The 23914-nt window shown below is 38.3% G+C and overlaps 1 protein-coding gene across 3 annotated transcripts in view; it reads left to right on the top strand.

Annotated features, from left to right (window-relative positions):
* Positions 1-23914, top strand: part of PCSK5 (proprotein convertase subtilisin/kexin type 5) — a 252572-nt gene that overhangs the window by 13427 nt on the left and 215231 nt on the right. For all 3 annotated transcript variants that reach the window (XM_054184936.1, XM_054184937.1, XM_054184938.1), the window contains exon 2: positions 15959-16063. In XM_054184936.1, coding sequence (XP_054040911.1) covers positions 15959-16063 — 105 coding nt within the window. The remainder of the gene's footprint in view (positions 1-15958; positions 16064-23914) is intronic.

Here is a 23914-nt window from a genome sequence, read left to right as displayed (position 1 = left end):
AAAGAAAACGCATGTCATGTCACACCTCTGAAGCTAGTAGTATGACATCTATGGTATAGAGAAATAGTTCCTATAAATTTTTGTTCACATGAATAGCCTTTATTCAAATAGAACCCGTAAGGATGCAAGGCCATTCTGGGTCAGTTAGAAGATCCATCTAGCCTGCCTGCCTATGGCAGTGGTGTTAAATTACTGTCCGTGGGAGTGAACGAACAAAACAAGCGGCTGATGCTTCTCAACACTCCCTTTGACTGTTTTCAGCTCAGGAGACTGCCCGAGCTGAATATCGTTTCTGTGTACTTAGAAATTCTCAATGATTTTTCTCCAAAAGGTTGTCCAACCTTTCAACTGAAAGTCAATTTCAACATCTGTAATATTCTTTGGCAAGGATTTTAAAAGTTTTCTACTTCACTGCATGAAGAACTACCTCTCTTTTGCTTGTTACTTACTAGCTTTGTTTGATGGCTACTCAAAGAGATGGAGAAAGTCAATCTCTGTCCACTTTTATGCCATACATGATTTTTTAGATTTTCCCCTAAATTGTGTCGTGTCTAGACTGAAAAGTCTTAGTTTACTTGACTGTTCCCCATAGAGAGGGGATACCATACCTTTGTCCATCCTTCTTCTCCCACTCTAGAAACTTCTTCATCTGTACTATGTCTTCTTTGAATAGAGGGGACTAGAACTGCACAGAGTACTTAAAGTGTGGCAAAACCTTGGATTATTCATAGAGTGCCATGTTTTCTGCTTTATTCTCCATACTTTTAGTGATCATGTCTGCTATGTCATTTGCTGTTGGGACTTTTACCAAGATGAGTTTCCATGGATTAGACTGCCATAATGCTGAGAGTATCGCTCCTCAGTGGTCCTGGGCAGCTCGAAACTGTTTGAGTGTGAGGTTAGGTCTTTACATCAGTTCATCTACATTTGATTTCGCTTGCCATTTTAATGTCACCACTCAATTTTGCAGGGTCCTTCTGCAGCTTGCACACAGTCAGCCACAGTTTTTACATCTGTGATTGTTAACAATAGCTGATATATACACCTCATTCCTCACTCCCTTTTCCGTGTAATTTTTTTACGGAACAGTGTAGGTCACAGAAGAGATTCTACCATGGACCCCAGCAGAAATCCAGCAGGGACCTCCACCCATTGTGAGAAACTAATTGGTTTTTAATAAACAAATAACTAATTACTCCTAAGCTTTGTTTTCAGTCTTTTAACTGATTGCTTACTTCTGCAAGATCTTATGCCTTATGGCTTCTGAAATTCGTAAAAGTTGCTGAAGAAGGACATTGTCAAAAGCCTTTTGGAAATCCAACCAGAGTATATCTATCTATCCTTCTTTATCTATACGCTTGACCTCTTCAAAGAACACTAATGAATTTATAAGGCAGAATTTTCCTTTGTTTAACTACTTCCAAACTAGTCCTTTATCCCAAGTGTCCATTAATTATCTTATTTCTTAGGTCCTACTCATTTGCCTAGAAGTGACTTGCAAGTCCAAGTGCTTCAGATGTCCTTTTAAAAACTGACATCACATTTGTTACCCAGCTGTTCTGAAATGTGAAAACTGTTTTTTAAGTGAGAGATTTCGTGCACTGCTCCTATTGCTTCCAATTACTTTAATTTACTGAGTGTTTTTATTCAGCCGTTTCATCCATATTCCTTTCACACTCTGAACTGCAGAATGTTTGTACTTCAAGTATCATATCTCGAGTAACCCATCTGAGCTGAACTGAAGCAAACAAATCAATCAAATGCTTAACTTTGAAAAAAATTCGATGCATCGTGAGTATGCTGGGCTCCAGCAAGCCAAGCATGAATGAACAGCAATGGCAGGGCTTTAAGCTGAGAAAGTTCCCCTACCCCTCTTGGAAATGAGTAGCACCGCTTCCCCACAGGAATGGACCACAGAATAAGCTCTGTTTTCTCTTGAGCAGCCAAGCCCTGTCCTGTGCGAGAAGCAGCAGTTTTACCACTTGGGAGTGGAGCGGAGCCAGTGCAGATACCTGAACTGTGGATTTACAGCTCAGATTAGCTTTTTCTGCTTTTAAAGAAAAACACTTCTCTCGCTGGACCTCAAAGACAATCTCTGAAATTTAGCTCAGCAAAATATTCAGTTGTAGTTTGTAAGGGCCTCAATAGCCTTTTAGTATGAATATACTGCATTTGCAGGTACCCTAATTGTATTAGAAAGTCTGACACACCAGATGTATCCCATTGTTGCCACACAAGAAGAGCTCCAGCCCTACCTAGCACGACAGTATTAACTATTTAGTGTTTTCAGTTTTCCTCTGGAAAGATTCCCTTTTGCTCCATTGTAAGCCAAATCATTCCCCTTCCTTGGGTTGGAAGCACAACATTAGTGGAATTTACTCACATCTGTTTGAAGTACGAGGTCATTTCCAGAGAGGACATGTATGGCGATATCTGGGATTTCCTTGACACTCTTGACATATGTACATCTCTGCATTACTGTCATTACTGCTTTCTACCTGGCTGATCAAGCGACACCTTTGCTTCAACTCAGAGAATTTTAAATATCCATCATCAGTGAATGAACTCCTCCTGATAATTCTTAGGCCTGTGCACAATGATCATGGCCAACTAATAAATTGCAAAGCCATCGCCTGGGAAAACTGATAACTAGAATTAAAACATTGCTGCTGAGCCTTGCTTTCTAAAAGAGTTAACCATGCGATCACCTAAAGGGGCTCTGGACTGTGTTGGCATCACAGTCTTGCCAATACATGGTTCTACTGTTGCAACAGACTGCTCTTTTGGAAGTTTTATTGTAGATAAATACCATTCCCATCTTGCAAAATTTGCGTAATTTCCATTTCTTGCCTGGCAGCTACAAATATTAATCTGACATGCTTAACTGCACAGTGAGCAATTCTAGTGGTGGCTGAAATCTGTGTTGATGTCCTGATGTTTCTGATCTTCTAGGACTCATTTGACATGAAAACAAATGTTTCAAAATGGAAATGCAAACCCATTTATAAAGAGGAATACATGGTTTTATCCAATTCATTGCTACCATTCTAACCCACCAACTTTTCCCTATTTCATTATTTTGGTCTTATATATTTAATACCACTGTATTAAACAAATATACAGTAGAAGCATTTCTCCTTTCTCCAAGAAAATCTACCTTCAGGTATACAACTAAGCATTCACTCAGCCCTCAGGTTGTAAGATTCTGCTCTCCAAACAAGAAAGCCACCAAGGAATATTCTTTAAATGCGTGAAATGGAGAGTATATGAAAGCTGTGACCTGTTTTTCATTGGTTTTAGTAAATTTAACTATTTCATCATGAATTGGATATCGGTTCTCCTTGACTTTTCTCTGTTGTCTGAAGTAATTTAGAAGCTGATATATGAACCTAGGCATTAGGATACTAAATCTAAAATGTAGGCCTCACTGAGGTCTGGATTAAAGAAAAATTAAGTGTTTCTTCATTAGGTGCTTATTGCAGCTCCCATTAAATACAGTCAAATATCCCACCGATTCCAATGAAAGCTGAATTCAACCTTAATCACTTTTTCAGCACTATGGAAGTTGGTACAGCAGGAGAGACCTGCGTACATCTTAATTAACACATCACAATTTGTTGTTGTTGTTGTGATTGCAAGTAGCTACTTTAAGTGGAATATTACATGACTATGCTAGAGTTAGCAGTCCCTTGGTGTGCTGTAGTATTTTTTTTGAATCCTCTTTAAACATTAGTTATGGTGATGTTGGTGTTTTCTTTCTTAGTAGGTTTGAATGCTACATAATGCAATAATTTTGGAGATTATATTTTGGTCTTGTTTGCTAGCTTACTTGCTTTTTCTTTACGTGTACCTTTAGATCCTGTCAAAGAGAGAATTTTTTTCTTTTCATACTATTAAACTTAGGAAACAATAAGATCCTCTTCAGAAACTGTTACTTATACGAATAAATGTTGCACAAGTTTTCTTATCAAAATCAATGAGATTGCATGTGGGTGTGGAGACTGTTTACATAAATAACGGATACTGGCAAACCTTACTTTTACACAAAAAAATATAAACTTTTGTGCAGCTCTGGCCTTAACCGAATAAGACAGGTGAATGTATGATTATCATGCCTAGTTCTGGACAAGTTGCATGCTTCTCTGTATTCAGTTAAGCATGTTGTACAGAATGGAAGATCATCAGACTTTGATACAGTACAAAGTTGAGGACATGTCATGTGGGTTCACTGTAAAAGAGCATTGGATTTAGTGCCTGCACGTACCACATGGATGAACTTAACTCAGCCCTAGATATTCCTATGAGTCACTTCTTTATTACTCTTCAGTAAATTATATTGGTGATAGAGGAGGAAATTGCTTAAATCAAGTCTCATGAGAAAGTCAGTTAAATGAAAACATTGTATTTACTATGACCAATAAGAGCTGAATTCAGATTTGTAAGACAAAGTACAGCGTGAAAAGGTTTATTGCTGGCAATATAAATGTTCACTGGAAACAATATGACTACTGTAGGTCAGTGCATTAGTCATTTTGAATGTTATAAACTCTCTTGCTATTAACGTGCTTAAGAGTTTTATACTGATGTTTAAATAACTGGATAGAGATATAACAGTATATCTAACTTGGTGCCCAGTTCTTAAATCTTTTACGCATACAAGTAACCGCATTAGATTTGATTGCTCTTGATTTATGCCTCTTAAATTCCATTAGCTTCAACAGAGTTATTTCTGATTTATGGTTTTGTAAATGAGAAGGGACTTGGTCCCACTGGGGACCAAGTAGATGTTTACAGGTTTCAGGGCAGGGATGATGGTTGTTAAATATTTCACGATCGAGATTTAGAAGGAAATGAATATGAACGTTTTTTGCTGTGAAACTTCTCTTGCTGTAGTTTGTTAAAAAATAAAACCCATTTCTTAACTACCCTACTACTACTACTGTTTGCATGGTTGAAATAGCAGTGTCAGAACTTTGTCAAGCCTCATTCTTATGCTTTATTATAATTACATATCAGAAAGTATGGATTATGAAGAAACAATAATCCTTACAGTCTGGAGTAGTTAATAGTGTATGGAAGATGACAGTTCTGTTTGCTACTTAGATAAACACTCATGATACTGCATGAGTATCCATCCTCATTCTCTCATCATTTTACATTTGTTCAGTGATACAACGTGAAACAGGATTGGAAGTCAATAAAGCAGTGATAATGCTCATTTCATGCGATGCAGTATATCATTTAGATATTTTAAATTACAGAGTAGTGAGTTAGGAAAGGGAAAAAAAGATTTCAGAAAGCAGTGGCAATTTAGTTGACCCCTCAAAATGTTAAAGGTATTTGTTTCCTATTTGATGCCTTCATTATGGGGCTGTTTACTGAAACAAACATTACCGTATTGACTGACTGCTTCTTTGCAGATACAAACAATGTTTGTTATGGCTTGAACTCACAATGCATGATGATTGTGTTGCAGTCACTTGAAATATTGCAGACGTTAAAGTTTGTTCATACAGCAGAAAATAAATACACTTTGTTGCACTCATTTTTACTTGTAGAAATAAGGTGATGATTCATTTGGCTTCACAAAAAGGGGCATGAACTACCAGTTTACGTTGAACTGCTTTCTGTATTGAAAAGAAACAATAGAAAAGATTAATGGGAATGAAGGCAGTAATTGATTTCCTTTTGAGAATTTTCATGAAATGTGTAATGTTGCCCTGGAACTGCAAAACCACAGTCACACGTTGCTGGGCAACCTTGCATTGCTTTATTTGATAGGGACATGAACTTGCCAATTCCTGGGATGCCTCCTTAGGTGAAGCTTGCAGTGACACTGGGGTTGCAAATATTAGTGCCCATTGTTGTACTTTGTCACATCTCACATGACAGCTGTGGAAATGGCTTCCTTTGCCATCTCCCACCAACTCTCTTAGGCTAATGTATCTGTTGGAAGACGAAACCTACACTTCATGCAAAAACCTCCCCCTCCCCGCCCCAGCCCCAATAATTAAGGACTCTGTGTTCATTAATTTTTAGCTACTTTTTTGAATATTGTTCTAATAGTCACAACCTGTTTATCAGTCCTAGAGAGGAGGTGGATGAAACTCTTCCTTACAGACTTTAAAAGAAGGATTTCAAGTACTATAGTGAGATTTCTTTCAATTTAATGTTTGAACAATCAACAGAGTGTCCAGGTATCTTTCACTTGTCACATTTTATTCATCCTTACCTTCACCAAGGGTGCATTTGTGTGCCCTCGTCCCTAGGGAAGTGGTACCACATAGCACGTGTTCAGAGGGTACCAATGCACAGCGCAGTTCAGATTCAAGGAGGTTACCAGCTTTTGTCCTGTAAAGACTGATGCATGTTCTTGTTCTCAGAGCTGCAAAAGAGAAAGGTAGGGGCCAGGCTCAGGCTCTGCTTCTGTCATAATTTTTGGGAGCAGTATGTTATTTACTGTGGCCTTATGTGACCTGTGGCATATAAGGCACAGTTCTCTCCAGGGCTCATCTGTATAATACTCAAAACATAATTTTCACCTGGTCTTTATTCAGGCAGCTTTTTGTTGGCTTTATTTACCTGACGGGTGTCTTTGGGATTTCTCTTTTTATGATTTGGCTTGAGTAGTATTCTTTTTTTTCTGCACTTTTGGAAGTAGCATTGTTTGTAATTAAATGTGATCAAAGTGTATTTCTATTTTAAAGAAAATCAGCTAACCTGTCACTCCTTTCAGAACTCAATTAATAAGGCAGAAGGATCTTCATTCCAATATCCACAGGATTTGTATGAACATATAATCCAAAAAAGATGCCACAATCCTCTTTGGAAGGATTGTTCATCCTGTATAGTAGGGTAGATTAAATGAATAAGTCTTAGTGTGATTTAGCATGTATTAGAATAAAGCTATGATACAGTTCTAATTTATATCTTTCTAATATCTAAATTCATATTACCTCCTGAGACCTGTGAGCTCTTTTATGACTTAATGTTTTCCCATTCTTGCAAAGATAGTTATACTAAAACTTAGTTATGTTACATGACAAAACATTTTTTTTTTGATGAACCAAAACATTCTATGTTGTTATTTGGTTGTTAGTTTTTTTCTCTTTTTTTTTCCAAGTAATTCCATATGTTAAGGTTACCAAGAGAGCACTAAAGTACTGAAATCTCAAAAAGCAGAATTTTGTTTGGCAATATTTGTTTTAACTGTACAAAGTAACCTGTATGCAGAAGATATTATCTAGGAAGCTTCCTAACAGATACATACGGATTCAAATTCACATTAAAATTTATGAAGTGACTTTAAAAAAATCTCAGCCTTGGTACTGAGTTAGAATGATATCAAGAATTACAATTGACCTCAGGATATTGTTACTTTTTTATCCTATTAACAAGGGCACATGAAACATTTAAAGACTAGAAAGCATATGTTTAATTCTACAGAGAGTTAATGTGCTACTCTATTTTTAAAGTACAATACAATAGCATGTAAGCAACAGCAGTGATGTTATCTGAAAGAACATAATGCAGAGCTACGTTATTTTAATGTCTCTGTTATTCATTTTTGACATCAGCTGTTTAAAAAGCCAAACTGTACTTTCCTAGCTCAAGGTAAATGCCCGGACAAAATTGCTCCATCCAAATAGTTGAAACATGAGTGAAAAATACAAAAGAAGTCCGGAATGGCATATGTTAATTCCGTAAGTTGATATGTTTTTCTCCCCATTTAAACAGAAGTAGAGTGAATGTCAAAGGTGGTAAAGTGTTAGCATGTTCCTGCTATGTGAAGAGATGCAACACGTTTTATTTATGTGGAAATTTTGATGTTTCTGCTTTAATAGCCATGCAGTTTAATTTATCTGCCTGTTTGTGGGTTTTGTTTATTTTTCATATGCAGGTGATTCAGAAGCGAATCTCCTTTTTCTGGCAAAACAGTCCTGTCCCCCACACCAAAGCTTTAACAAACTGAGCAAGAACTCTTTATTACAGTATAGTTTTTTTTTCCATCTAGGAGGCTCAAAAAATCATTTAAGAAGGAGGGATACATTTAAGACCAAGCCCAACTTGTTCAGAGTGTCACTGTTCAGGAACAGCAACACTCTGCAGACTTATCAGTTCCCTTTAAAACAAACCTGAAGAGAAAGGAACGTAAAAGAAGCAAAGATACGAACTGGCAAGTTAGGCTATTCCTACCTCGAGCGCATACAGCGATATTTTTGTAACATGGGCTGTTGAATTTCTGTTAGCTAATTGGGTTTGAAATAGAGCTGAGAACTGGGTTACTTGGGCATTTGAGCATAGCTGGAATTCAGTCTTGCAGGGTAGTCTGGATTGCATCTGAGGTGACAGCTTGTGTTCGTACCCCCATCACCTTGGTTCTGCTATTGCTTCAAATCCTTTTAGTTAGCTAAGTTTGGGCAAATTAAAAGTGCATTTTTTCCCACACACACGGTAGATATTCCCCTTGCATACAGATTCAGAGCCTATCAGACCACCAGTGGATTAGCAGAGAGCTTAAGTATTTGGATAGAGGCCTCTTCTGAAGAGCTGGCATTTTAGGTTTTAGGCTGAGTAAGATCTGTAGGGCCTGTGCTTCTCTCTCCTAAATATTTCATAAACAGGTCTTTGTGAGAGCCCTGAATTGTCCAAACCTGGAGGTGGTCCAATTTTTCACTTCACTGCAGTGTGCCATATGTGGGCAAACCTTGCTAGTATTTCTTGTGAATGACACATAGTAGGTGAAATTCCCCATTCTGATGACAAAAAAAACCCCACAAAACCAATAAAAAAGCTTCTGATTAGTGTGTACATTTGGGAGAAAAAGAGCCCCCATCTCAGTCTGCAGGTCAGATGGGGGAGCAGCTCTGCAGCTGTCCTCATGGTGGTTGCTTCTGCAGCCTCAATGTGATAGAGATCTGTCAGTGCTGACCCAACAGTGGGGGTGTGGGCAAGAATGCTGGAGGTTAGAAAAGTGTGGTCACTGTTGCAGAATCTTATGGAAAAAAACCACACCACACCACACCCTAAAAAACTCCAGTACATAGTTTTGCTGCTTGGAATACACGCCAAGTTCAGGTTCCAGGTTTTGGATGAACATACCCTTTCCAGATATGGGTGCTTTAATTTGAGTAGGTCAGAAAAACAACTATCAGCCTCTGCAGGGCTTTCTTGAACCTAAATGCTGATATCCCTGGTTTTAATATGTTTAATACTTCCTAAGTCTGGAAGGACACAAGAAAGAAAGGGAGCGTCCATTTTCTGTAGTATGAATGAACCTGTCTTCACCTGTGGATAACGAGGGGCCAACGGGGATCAGAATTAAGGGCTATGAGCTCACCTCCTTCATATTCGTTACAGAGGGGTGGGCATCAGAGGAGCATAAGCAGTATTGTAACCTGTGTCAACATTTGGTTCTGTCAAAATACTTTGTGACTGGCATTTAATGCAGGGAAAAAAGCTCTCGTAATACCAATGCATACTGTTTCAACCATTTCAGACTGAAATGTTTTCGTTTTTGCTCTGAAACATCATTTCCTGTGTACTTTGTATAATGTGACAATTTTTTAAACATTTTAAAGTTTGAAATATAGTTGAAGTGGTTTTGTCAAAATGAGATGATGGTAGTAAACCTGATAAACTTCATCTCTTTGTTCTTGGTATTTCCTTCTGTCAAGGCCTTTGGCACTTGGGGAATTTGTTGCAATTCTGAAAGAAGTCTGCCGTTCAACCCCACATGAAATACGTTGCTGTGCCTCTTTATAATGGTTTATGTTCCAGGTCTGCACAGGGGTAGCAAATCTGTGCTTCTTTGTCTCTTCTAGTGCTTTATAGAGTTCAGAACCAGATTTGGACCTGATCTGCCTGCCTTTCTCAATCCATTTAGGACCAAAGTCATTAAAGCCTGGAGAAACAGGGACCATTACAATATATACACCAATTCACCAACTCAACAGTATATTGTTTTCAATTCAGAGAATTGTATTTTGCAGCCAGATCTCTAGATGATTCTTCTCTTAAAAAAAAAAAAAAGTTACTTACTAGATAAGAAACTATTGGGTAGGCGTCTTTTGTGTTCCTTCCCATTATCTTGAATGACTTCCCAGCTCATGTTCTGCTACATGGAAGTTTCAGTTGTAGTTTCAGAGCTTTGTCAGATATGTCAGTTTGGTGATCATATATATATATATATTTAACATATATTTAACATGGAGCTTTAGCATTTGTATTCTCTTATGGTTTATGAGGACACAATGTGGATGTAGATGAATTCATTCGGTAATTATGTCCTAAATTATCTTGATATTGCCTTAGACTATAAAACTACATATGGGAGAAATATTTTCCAAGGACAAACCTAGAAAGCTGGTCTCTTGGTTCATATTATCTTTAAAATTCAAACATTTTCTCAACTTTAAATAGAAAATAAGACCTAATAAATATAAAATTAATGTAAATATGCAGATGCTCTGGTTTTCTGGGATTCCACCGTGGTATATTTTAGGTTTATTACTTCCAGGAATTATTTTATCCTTGAATAAACATAGTATGGTACTGTTAAAATGTATGTATATATCTACTTAAAATGTGCAGTGATGTAGATTACTTCTAGAGAGAGTAAGTCTCCCCTGCCCCCGCCATCCATTCTCCTTGCTTTTGACTAGGCAATTCCTCTGGAATGTTTCTCTATTTCTTTTTAAGTAAGTCAGGTCCTCCAGGTCAAAAAGGAGATTACAAAGATTTCCCAAGGATAAAACAGTTAAATTGCCATCAGTCTCTAAGGTAGTTAGCTCTGCAGTCTGGTGTTTCTGTCTTTGCGTTGCTTTTCCTCTGAGAGTGCCTCTAAGACCTGGTATTTGAAAGCATAAAAAACAATTCAACAAGAACATCCATAATGGGAAGTTTTATTGTGCTATATTTCCATGGTTTAACTGTTCTCCAAGTGGTCCAAGGATTTGGAAGGTCTAAGTAAATTCCCATTAAGGGAAAAGAGGGCAATAAAATTTTTAATAATGCTGGTGTTACCTTACTGTGAGAGGCACTGGCAGTTAGTGAATATGAATTAAATTCCATTTAAAAGATTTGGGATCCTTTTATTTCATTGACAGATATGAACTAAAGCTGTAGATCTCAAATTTTAATTAATTATTATTATTAATAATTGTTGTTATAGGAAAACTAGTGGTGCCTGGAAGACATGGCTCTACAATTGCCACGCTTAATTCTAAGGGCTTAATTCTGTCTCCTGAGCCCAAGGTTTCAGAGGGAGCACAGCTGTCAAACATTACAAAGCCTCATGCTGTCCCCATTTTGCTGGAAGGTAAAGCATGCAGATCCCTCCAGTCTCATCTGTGGAGTCCTAAACTCTAGGACCTCCAGGAGTGCAATTAGGTCATCTCCTAAATTTGCTGTTTTGGATGCCCTCAGAGAGGTCAGCTAGAATTTATCTTTAGAAACAAACAAACAAACAAATAAATAAATAAAATCCTCAAACTGGTGCAAGACAAGACACAGAGAACTGTGTGATATTGAGATCTGTGTAGCACAAAGCAGAACATATGTTTATTTTCCCTAAAATATAACCTTTCTGTTTATGTAGTTCTGTGCAGTGGTAAAATACAGTTACCTGCTTGAGCTGTGTCTTTTCCGTAATGTGTGTGCTTGTGTAGACACACACACACACGCAGAGTAGTAGATTTCCGATTCACTCTGAAGACAGCAAGATCCATAAAAGGTCTGTAACCTTTGTAGAGTACTCTGGTATGGTGAGTATGCACTTTACTGGTCTCTGAGGACTTAAGGTGCAAGAGTAGCATCACGTTCCAGTAGTTAGCATTCAGCTCTGTTTGAGGCTACTGATGAATCCAGAAATTGTCAAGGAAGTGATTGATTACACCCCTTTGTCTCAGGGAAGCATGCCATCACCTGCACTGGTGCTAACCCTGGCACCAAATTTCAATGTTTAATATAAATAATAATTCAAAAAGGGCACAACAGTAGCCTGATGCTAACGTGCTACAGGCTGTTAAACTCAGAATAAACTCTAGTTAATGTAGTAAAAAGTGATGGAATGGAATGGAATGGAATGGAATAGAATAGAATAGAATAGAATAGAATAGAATAGAATAGAATAGAATAGTTTTAGTTGGAAGGGACATACAATGATTATCTGGTCTACTGTCTAAATTGTCTAAATGCCTCTTAAACACGACATGGGGCATCAACCACCTCTCTAGAAAGCCTGTTACAGCATTTGACCACCATCTCAGTAAAGAAACAGTTCCTAATATCCAGTCTCAACCTCCCCTGATGCAGGTTTGAATCATTCCCATGCATCCTGTCACTGGATCCTGGGGAGAAGAGATCAGCGCCTCCCTCCCCACTTCACTTCCTCAGGAAGCTGCAGAGATCAGTGTGGTCTCCCCTCAGCCTCCTTTTCTCCAAACTAGACAAGCCCAAAGTCCTCAGCAGCTCCTCATAGGGCATTCCTTCCAGCCCTTTCACCAGCTTTGTTGCCCTCCTCTAGAGTCATTCAAGGACCTGAACCGGTAATGAGTGGTGTTCCCCAGGGCTCGGTATTGGGGCCAGTTCTCTTTAGTATCTTTATCAATGGTCTGGACGAGGGGGTTGAGTGCACCCTCAGTAAGTCTGCAGACAACACCAAGTTATATGGGAGTGTTGATCAGCTTGAGGGCAGAAAGGCTTCGCAGAGGGATCTGGACAGGCTGGATCGATGAGCCAAGGCCAACTATATGAGGTTCAACGAGACCAAGTGCTGGGTCCTGCACTTGGGCCACAACAACCCCACGCAGCACCACAGGCTTGGGGAGGAGTGGCTGGAAAGCTGCCTGGAGGAAAAGGGCCTAGGGGTGTTGGTCAGCTGCCAGCTGAATATGAGCCAGCAGTGTGCCCAGATGGGCAAGAAGGCCAACAGCATCCTGGCCTGTATCAGGAACAGTGTGGTGAGTAGGACTAGAGAAGTGATTGTCCCCCTGTACTCGGCACTGGTAAGACCCCATTTTGAGTATGAGTACTGTGTTCACTGACACTCCAAGAAAGACACTGAGGTGCTGGAGTGGGTCCAGAGAAGGGCAATGAAGCTGGTGAGGGATCTGGAGCACAAGTCTTATGAGGAGCGGCTGAGGGAACTGGGGTTGATTAGCCTGGAGAAAAGGAGGCTGAGGGGAGACCTTATCACCCTCTACAACTGCCTAAAAGGAGGTTGTAGAGAGGTGGGGGTCGGTCTCTTCTCCCAGGTAACAGGTGATAGGACAAGAGGAAACAGCCTCAAGTTGCGCCAGGGGAGGTTTAGATTGGATATTAGGAAAAATACAATAAATATAATAAAAAAGGTATAATTCCTTCTTTTGACAAGCTGGTTGTGCTGTGTTTGATGCACTCCAGGATGCAGTTTGCCCTCTTGGCTGCTAAGGCACACTGCTGTCTCTCATTGAGCTTGATGTCATCTGGCACCCCCAGATCCCTTTCTGCTCTCCATCCACTCCTCTCCCAATTTAGATTTACGCTTGGCATTAATTCATTCCAGGTGCAGAATCCAGCATTTCAACTTGTTAAATTACATCCCATTAATCATAGCTCAATGCACCAATCTATCTAGATCCCTCTGCAAGGCCTCTTGTCCCTCAAGAGAGTCAACAGCACCTCTCACTTAGGCATTGTCAGCAAACCTGCTAATGGTGCATCCAACTCCTGCATCCAGATCATTGATAAATATATTGAACCCTATTGTGGCCCTAGAACTGAGCCCTGAGGAACACCGCTGGTGACTGGTCACCAGCCAGATGTAGCTTCATTCACTACAACCCTTTGAGCCCTGCCCTTTAGCCAATTCTTCACCCAGCACAACATGAACCTTCTCATCCTACAATTGGACTTCTTGTCCAGGAGGAAACTGTGAGTGACAGTATCAGAAGGGATCAAAAGCCTTGCTAAAATCCAGAAAAACTACATCCACTGCCTTCCTTTCCTCCACTAGAAGGGTGACCTTATTGTAGAGGGATATCAAGTTAATTAAATGGGGCTTTCCCTTCATGAACCCATGTTGACTGTACCTGATGATTGCATTATTCTTTAAATGCCTTTCAATAGCACCCAATATAATCTTCTCCATAATTTTCCACGTACTGAGGTTAGACTAACACGTCTGCAGTTTTCTGTGTCTTTCCTCACGCCCTTCTTGTAAATTGGAATAATGTTGGCTAGCTTCCAGTCAGCAAGGACCTCCCCAGAAAGCCCAGGGTCCTGCAGCTCTTTGAGATCCCCACAAGATTTCTCCATATGTGTTAAGGAGGGTTTATTCATAGGCATGCATGTGGAGGTGTGAGACCGGGCTCATCCACGCTACAGTTGTACCACTTCAGTTGGAGTTGCCTTTCAAAGGGAAGTTAGCAGGAAAATTATTATCACAGTGCTAATATACTTTGATTAGGCTTAGTCAAACCCAGTCCAGTTTCATTTATGGTAAACTAACTTGGTTTAACTGCATGTTTCAGTACTAACTTAAATGAAACATAAGTCATTCTTCCTGAAATTAAGATATCAATGGGCTAACTGCACACATTGGTATTAATATTTTAGACCCTATTGCAGTTTTCCCCCTTAGGTGAATTAGTTTAAAAGGTTGACTTTAATAATTTTTTTTTCCAAAAAGATTTTCCCTTATTCCCCTGTATTTAAATTTTAAGCTCAAATATTCAAGTGCTCCTTGAGAATAATAATTTTCTATCAATATTTCTTCTTAGTGTACTTTGATATTTTCTCAAGATTTTTGTTTTCTAGTATTCTAAAAGCATATTCTTGGAGTTTTTCAGTGGTGTATTTCCAGTTCTTTTTGAACCTTTACTGTTAAACTCTCAAGTTTCCTACATGTATATTCTTACAGATGCAAATTCAGAATACTGTTTGGTTTGGTTTTTTTTTTTTTTAATCAGAATTTTTGAGTGTTGCTCATCCTCTCTGGTGATTTCATTCAGATTTATTTGCAAAACAAAGCCTGTTTTCTGAGGTCACTTTGATTTTCAACTTGTAATGACAGTAAGCTTAATTGTCCCTTTTTTGGTCATCATTAAGGAACTTTTAACTAAATTATTGTGTCTCACAAGATTTGCAGTGCAATAGAAGGTCAAATTCCAAATGAGTTGGAGAGGCATTCTCCCTAAAGATAAGGACGCTGAATGTTTGTTTATAGGTGTGTGAAACAAAAGTTTGAAGTTTTGAATGTTTGGATAATAATGACTCTGGAAAGGAAAATTTCTTTGTCAAATTGTGAAGGCTGTCGTAGTTTAATATTTACATTGCTACTATGTACTGATGGGATGAATAAGTAGTATTTTTATTGTACCATTGTGAAATTTGCAATTCTGCATGAATTGATTTTGTACTTCAAGCTATTCATTATCCTATGAAGTTACCATTTCCATCTTTCTTTCTTCTACTTCTTTCTTGCCCACATTTGGCAGAAAGAGAAACCTATTCCTGTTCTATAGTCTGATGCTATGAATGTGCTATTTATAATTTAATTATATAAATAACCGAATCTAGTGCATTTTACAGTACATTTCCTTAAGCAAACTAGATGGAATGCTTTTATAATATCCATATAGCCATTTGATGATTTTTATACTTGCCATTTGAAGACAGTTTGGATATAGATTGATATAGAATTACTTAAAGTACTGCATATAAATTAAACATTAAAAAGGTAGATACAGCCAGACTAAGCAGCTCAATTATAATCTTTGGTTATGCAGTTACTGCCTCAAGGACACTCCATCCATTTCATATCATATGTCCTCCTTTTGAAAGATGATCAGTGGGTTCAAGTAGCATTTCAGCACACAGGAAATTGCATAATTTATAGACTTTTAGAAATGAAAAACAGAAAACTGGTTTTCATAAATTAAATCTCCCTCTCTTTTTTTCTTCTCTCCTCTTACAGATTGGAACACTGAAGGATTACTACCACTTCTACCATAGTAAAACAATTAAAAGGTCAGTTCTCTCAAGTAGAGGTACCCACAGCTTCATTTCAATGGAACCAAAGGTAAGAAAATCCACCTATGTGTCTGAGGCAAAAGCCTTTGCATTTTTTATATGAAATATCATACCAGAGGACATTCACCTGAATGGCATATAGCATTACAAGAACTGACACACTATCTGTTCACTAAGGTTCTGCTTCTCATTAAAACAAAGCGAAGACAATACCATGCTATTAAGTATGTGCTATTCTTGGAACTTAAGGTCCAACATTATTCATGGAGGAGTACAGGAATTTTGTTAATGCACTAATCACTGTGCTGTGCTTCTCTGCAAAAGCACATGTGCAACATTCATGTCTGCAGATCTCCTTCTGTAAATCAACCAGATTTCAGAATAAAGATGAGCAATGTGGGGTGGTATGATGTTCAGAGAAAAGTTTCTCTTGCTTTTTTCTGGTCTTTTTCCAGCCTTGGTGTCTGAGGGATTAAAATAAGAATGCTCTTTTCTGTGGTCCTTTTGGCAGTTCCTACCGATCTTAATTTTAAGATATGTTTGAAAAACGGTGTTGTATCTTTGGAGTATATACTATAATAGGCAACTGTCAACATAATTTAATTACTGTCAACATAATTAAATTACATAATTTAATTACAAAATAATTTTATACTTAAGTATATTATTGTCTTGTATCTGTACCCAAGATACACTTTTGTTTTAATCCTTTAATTTCAGTAGTTAGTAGCTTCATCACTGACTGTAGAATTGGATTTCCTCTGGTTTGGAGGAAGATCCCGTTAGCTTTTTTATGCTGTTCATGCAACTCACTGTTGCCAACAAACCCCCAAGTCCCTGGTATTTTTCAGTGGTGATAACAGAGTCAAGCTTTTTTTAAGTCCTTGGGTGATGACTGTTGACTCTAAAGGATTTGTCAGGTTTTACTTGTTGAATAATTTATAAGAAGTAACAGTTATCAGTAAAAGACAGTTTGAGTGCTATAGATGGACACTGTACAAGTTGAGAATCATACAGGAATGCCTCTGGAAAGCGGTATTTAGGGCTGAAGTTCCTCTTGAGGATGGGACAAGACATGGGAAACGCAAATATAGCATGTTCACCCCTGTGTTGATAAGGCTGAACTGCTTAACACTCTAAGAGCACCGGCAGCTCTGCTGAGCAGCTTATTTTAGGGAGTAGTATGAAAATGGTCAGGGCCCAAATCTCTGTTCCCATGAGTGCTGAGACCCACCATTCAAACAACAAGCACTGCACATAGAAAAGGCAATACTGCAAAAGGAAGGGGAAGTGTTCGTATCTGTGTCAGTCCACACTGTTTCTTGTGTGCACAGAGATGTAGCGATTTACACACAAGTGCACGTACCACCCATCTTCCAGACACCCCTTCTGCACCTCTGGCAGCCAGCCCAGAATACTGTCGCCAGAATAAGGCAGAGCACAGCAGAAAATCAGAGACATTGATTATTTTCCAGCGCTTTCCATGTTACGCCATTTAAGTCTTGTCCCCAATCTGTACTGCTGCTGGTACAGAATTTCTGAATCATTGTTAAATGTCACTTTAATATTGAGAAGCTCTAGCGAGGGTTGTGCAAGGTTCTCAACCCTGCTAATAATTCTTTACCCAAAGAGAAGCCAACAGTCTAATACGTAGATCTGGCAAAAGTGTTTGCAATTGACTTTGTGACTACTCCACTGGACCTGGGCTTGGGAATTCTTATGTGGCTGCAGACATGTCAATATATGGACATGTATTTGTAGAATAAAGGCCAGCTTGTCCTCAGTGTGTTTAACATTCTATGATTATTAAAGCAGACTGGAAATTTAATTGCATTGTATAAGCTAGACCTTTTAAAAACAAAAGGTTTAACCTTAAATAAGGCAAATTGCAAGTCTGTGAGAATTTTAAAGGACGAGTACTATATGCTATTACTTTTATGAGTGTGACTGTATCTAATGCCAATATTTGCAGCAGATTAGATGGCATGTGTATTTGTGAACAAAGGAACACTGCGGTTTGTTTACTTTCCAAATAATTTAATGGTAGTTTACTTAATGCTTAAAACCCTCACCATGTAACATGCACACACAATTAACTTGATCTGTGCTTGCTTCAGATGTGGATCACTAATTTCCTCCTTTATGAAATTTTAAATGACGGAATTTTTATTGAGTGGTAATTCATTGTGTAAATAACCTGCGTATAATGGAATAACCATTATGGAATCTGGTATTTCTAAACTACGTGTGTGGATAGTGTTTGATTTCATTGTGTGAATGCACAGGGAAAGATATATAGGTAATATAAAATCTCGCCATTGTCAATTTCAATTAATAAGTTGCTTTGAAGATCTTTGGCTTGTTTTTTACTTCTGGAAAAGCCTCTTGACACAGTTGTAGACAATATGAATAGATCTAACAGGGAACATAAAGTGAAAACATGTGGCTTAGACATTTTGACAATTTTCTCAGTATTAACCAACCAAACACTACTCTGTATTTACATGAAAAGATAAAGGATATGCAGTGTAACACAATTTTGTCCATTATCATCCACACATAGCAATGCTACGTGTTGTCATTTAGAAATGAAATAGATTAAGTAGTTTTAGGTAGACATGCCCAAATGAGGCTTTGAGGTCCCTAAGATAGATTGTCATGTAGAAAATTTGAAACATAGCTTTGTCCACAGCATCTTTTCTAGGCCTGTGTACAGTTATATGTTGTTTTGTATGCGTTGATTGAAAAACAAAGAAGTGAGAGAAGTTTTTGGATTGAAAGCAGAGATTAGTACTATGCATCAAAGCTAAGTGTTGAATGAAATCTATTACAGAGGTTTCCAGTCTCTCCAGCTGATATGCTGCTTGTGGGTGGCGTTTGGCAGGGGTCAATGAAAGCCCCATACCATGAATTGAGAGCCTTTTTTAGCTCCATAGAGTTTCCTTAGCCAAGTTATTTTGGTGACACTACAATGCATGGAACAAGGGGAGCAGGAGACAAAAGAAGTGGGAAGATGGACAGAATCATAGCAGAAACGTATCACGAAGCTCTAATTCAGCTATTAAATAGTTGAGTTTATTATTGCTGGTAGGCCCTCGATTGAAATCAGACTATTACAGAACTTCCAGGGGTGGTGGTGCTGTGGTGCTGTGATGTACCTCTGGGTTTGCTGCAGTGGTGAAATGAAGAATCACAAAGTGGAAAAAATTGCAAATAATGATTGCAACCTCATTCTGTAAGTCAGACTTTACATCAATACAAAGCATAAGGAAAATCAGGTGGAGCTTTTCTATCACTGAAGAGATTGCATTTCCAGTGAAATGTCAGAGTTGAAGCATTTACGCATGACAATAATATATAGAAGTTAAATGGACAGTATCGATGGGAAAGTTGTCTTTTTATACTGAACTATTACGTGAGAAGAAGAGTTTGTAGTGAAGGGCTGTGATAATGAAATTTGTGACTCAAATGGTGAAAAATATCCCACAGAATCAAGTAGCATAAACAGCAAAGCAGTAATCCTAGAACACAATTCTTAAGGTAATAAAAGGCAGCTTTGAGTGATAATATATTCAAATTGATGTACATACGAACTAAAGTTTGTTCCGTTTTGCTTATGAGGTCCCCGGTGCTTTGCATCACAGTGCGTCTGAAAAATACCTGTCCCACAACAATGCTCAAAAATGTAAAATTAATAATTCATGTTCCTGTAAAGTGTCACATTTACTAATGGGGAAAAAATTTACAGCATTAGTGTTTATCGATCTCAACTAAGTTAACATCTCATCTTTTTAAAATTTTAATTAATTTCAGGTAGGTTTATTTGGGACTTGAACTCCTGGTTGATGGGTCAGGTTCACTCATCTTTTAGAAATGGAAAGATTTCCAGCCTCACTTCCACTGAAATAAAAAGTAACGCTACCTAATTTCAGCAAGATACCCTGTTTGAGCAGGATTTTGCAGAAGTGTCATGCTTTTGTCCCTCTGCTCCAGGATCAGAATGACTGGGGAAGCATTACTTCAGGCGTTTACATTTTACCCAGCCTGACCTAACCACATACAGAGCAGATCTGTATGACCTGGTGATAAAAAAGGGTTAGTACCGGGGTGGGGGCGAGGGAGGGGGATCCTTTTTTGCCATAATAAGCTGAACAGAACTAATTGGTGGTAGCAGTGTGTAAAATGCTGGCAGGTATATCTTTGATGAGAAAATACACAATGATCTGTGCTGTCTTCAGAAGATAGGAAAGTAATGCCAGAATCCTGTCCTTATTACTGGTAGGGCATTGTGGATATTCATGAGAGTGCAGAGGGGAGCACAACCGTAGCAGTCACAGGTAAATGTTTCTTCATGTTGCTATGTAGTTACACCTGTTCATATTGCTAAATAATATCCTGGGTTGATATGGGAGGTAGCTGTCTAAAGAGTGGGAGAAAAGATGGATTTCACCACAAGGTGATGGTCTTGCTTTGGCAAGGAGTATGCCACTACTTGTGGAGCATGCCTTTGGGAAACATACAGTCGATCACTCTGGATCAGACTGTTCATTGCAAATAGGGAGGAGAGTTAAAATTTTCCATGTTAATAAGATCATCGTCAAGTTGTGTTTGCCAATTATTTATGAATTTAAGTGCTCCAAGGTTGCAGTATGAGGTTGAGTAAGGAGAAAATAAAGCGTTGAACAATTCTAATTTAATGTAGAGGGCACAAAATTCAGCAGGAATGAAGGATGTTATTACAGTACTAAAACCCTGGGCTTTTAAAAGTCAGCATCGTGGACTTGGAGCTTAGAGAAATTCAGATGAGAATGTTGTTATGAGTAAGGTTGTTTCGTGTTGGCAATGCTAAGTGTGAAGCTGTTAAACCTCATTAGTGAACAAAAGGATTTTGTTAGCCAAATAGAATAACACAACAGTTAAACACTGGGACCAGGTGAGATGCTGATGTCTGACTGGGTAGCCATAATCTGTACAAGCACTCAGAGGACAAAGAATCGATACTGCTCTACTTGGTTGCAAAATAATAGGAACCGTCACACTGTTTTCCATGTTCAGAGTTTGACTGGAGGTTTAAGTTAGTTATTAAGTAATGCAATATTTACCACTGTGGACTCTTTATTTAATTGCCTCAAAAAGCTTTTACATGAGCAATCCTTCCATCGTTAGCCGGTCAAAATCAAGAATCAGACTTGCTATTTCCAAGGAGCCTGTTGCTGGGTGAGTTAGAACATGAGCTGAATCACAATGTGTGAGAGGGCATAGCAACATCTCCCTTTAGCACCTGCCTTCGGAGTATTAAAATGTTTCATGTAAACACGAGCAAATAGTCCTATAACTTGGATCTTTGTTCAGGGCTTTTTGAGATACGGAGTTGCTGTTCACTGGCAAAGAACTGCTTTAGATCCTGCCGTAATTAGTGTTGTTCTAGCCACTCATCATGTTGTTGTAGTTTGGACAAGTCGAACAAGTTGATTGCTATTTTTTTTGCTTAATGGTGATTGAAATCTGTACTTACAGGAGTGCCTGGTATATTCTTTTTAGCTTAAACTACATTCTCCATCAGCAAAAATCCCTGGGAAATCTGTGTTGCTTCGGCAGGAATCAAGAATAATTGCACTGTGCTGAGGCTGCATCAGACTTATTTTCATTTGTGACCGAGTACGGACTAGACTGCAGTTCACAATATACCTAGAGCTAGAGGAAAACCACAGTGATAAACCGCAGTGAGTAGAGCAATAGCAGAGTGGAATTGCAGCTGTGTTTTGTAGCAGGTTTCTCCCTTGTCTGCACCAACCCAGTACCTGAAACACTTGAGAAGGTAGGGTGGAACGTCTAATCGTTCTGAGGAATAGCAAGCTAAAATTTGGTGTTCCTTTTTGGCACGTGGAACCGTGTTTGGTCTGTGGATGATAAAAAACCAGCTCAAAGCTGGATCTTGGGTGACTGTAACCTAAAGATGAAAAGCTTAATCCAGAGCACGTTCAGACAGTATCATGTGAATATACATGGCCTTCCCCTTGTACTGTACTGGCCAGATCCATTGCTGGTCTTACAGGAGATAACAGTTCTTCAGTCAGAAAATTTTATCATATAACAGTAATTTCTCTTCATTTCTCTGTAATAGGTAGAAATATTTAATGGACTTATTTGTAACACTAATGGGACTAAAGTTTATTTGTGAAGAATAAAAGCTTTGTTAATGTTTAATTCCATTACTATATTAATGAGATAACTGGCTTTTTCTGTTAGTGCTTAAAGAAACACTCAAAAAATAGTCACTGAAGCTTCCCAGTGGAATTATCTTTTGATATTTTTACTAAAAGCATAAAAATGGCCAGTAGGAATTCAGTGTAATATAATTTTAGAAGAGAAAATACCCACTGTCAGGGAGTATGAAAGTGTTTCTTGAAATAAATTATTGTGTTTGATTCCTCACACTTACACTTCTGTTTCATCATGATTATCCCACTGATTATCCCAGTTGTTAGCACTTGCCTCAAAGGGGTTTTGTCCCACCAATATCGCTAATTGCATGTGCATTAAAAAGGAATACTAGATTTCAGGACATTCCAATTTTCTGGTTGCCAGGTCATTTTACAGAACTCCTTGGCAGTGACAATCTCACTGTTAATTTTTGGACAAGAATTGGAGATTAGTCAAGAGGTTTTAACTGGCTCACTTAATTAGTGTAGCAAATGTTTGAGGAATGAAAAAAACATTATTCAGCAGGATTGCATTCTCTTGCTGTTTTCCTATGATTATTTTCTTAAGCTGGTAATGAGATAGGCAGGAAAATTGAAAGACCGCAGGATGGCAAGGAGTTGGGTCAAGATTTTGACCAGTAGTATTCTGGGAGAAACTTCGGTGCCCCACCCTTTTTATCAAGTTATCACAACATCACAGAAGCCCCTTGTCAGACCAGCTGTTAAATATCCCATTCTAGCACTCAACAGTTTATATGGATTGCAGTAGAGCTGCTATTATGGTCTCTGGACTTCATGGTCAATGAGAAAAGTGTTGGCTGACTTTAAAGAGGCAAGAAAGGACTCAGACATCTCTCAGAGAAGTAGCTAAAATCTTCTGAGACAAGAATATTCAAAATGAGGCAGATTTCATCATTCTCTTGAGTTTGATGTATTTGGAGCCTTCTGGTTTTGGAGAGGCAGAAGCAAAAGACCCTACACATATGCAGTGGCCTGGGGCTTTGCAAGAGACTCATTCTATCAAGAAACAAAAAAAAAGAAAAAGAAGTAACCCATTCTGAATTTTGCAGAATATGTGTCTTGAATATAATAAATCTTAAAGACTTTAAAAAATCAGCTGGATTGTACCCGAATCATAGTTTGGAGCTGTTTAAAAACACAGAGGATTTTTCTTTTGAGAAATGGTGTTCTTTGACCTCTCTGCACTTGGTGAATTTGGGGCTCCTGCCAATGGGACTCCTTAGCTTTCTCCTCATAGTGTGTGTTCTATGTTAAAATACATTTTCTTTCCAGTAAACATGTTGAGCAAAAATTAGGATCAGTGGCAATATTTGTGACTGTAGTCTAGATCTAGTTACAGAAATTTGTTTAGGAACCTTCAGAAATACATAGAAATGTTCTTTAGGAGTGATGGAAAGGAAAACTCCCTTCAGGGGATACTTCTGCTGTGTAGGGAACACATATTTCTGAAAGTGAATATTATACGGTGCTCCATTCACAATTTAAGATTCAAAATGTAACATATGTCTTAAATTTCTTGAATTTGAGGACAAATTAGGGAAAAGAATTTTGTATGTGTTTTCCCTACTGTCAGTAGTGGAATTTCAACAAAAAATCTGTATTTATGTACCTTAAAGCCTAAATCTAACCTGTTCATATGTGATAGTGGTTGTGATTTTCTTGTGCAGACAGCTCTT

This window comes from Rissa tridactyla, chromosome Z, assembly GCF_028500815.1.
Source record: "Rissa tridactyla isolate bRisTri1 chromosome Z, bRisTri1.patW.cur.20221130, whole genome shotgun sequence".
NCBI classification, from domain to species: domain Eukaryota; kingdom Metazoa; phylum Chordata; class Aves; order Charadriiformes; family Laridae; genus Rissa; species Rissa tridactyla.
Note: the sequence above shows the minus strand (reverse complement) of the source record. Positions and strands in the feature narration are given on the sequence as shown.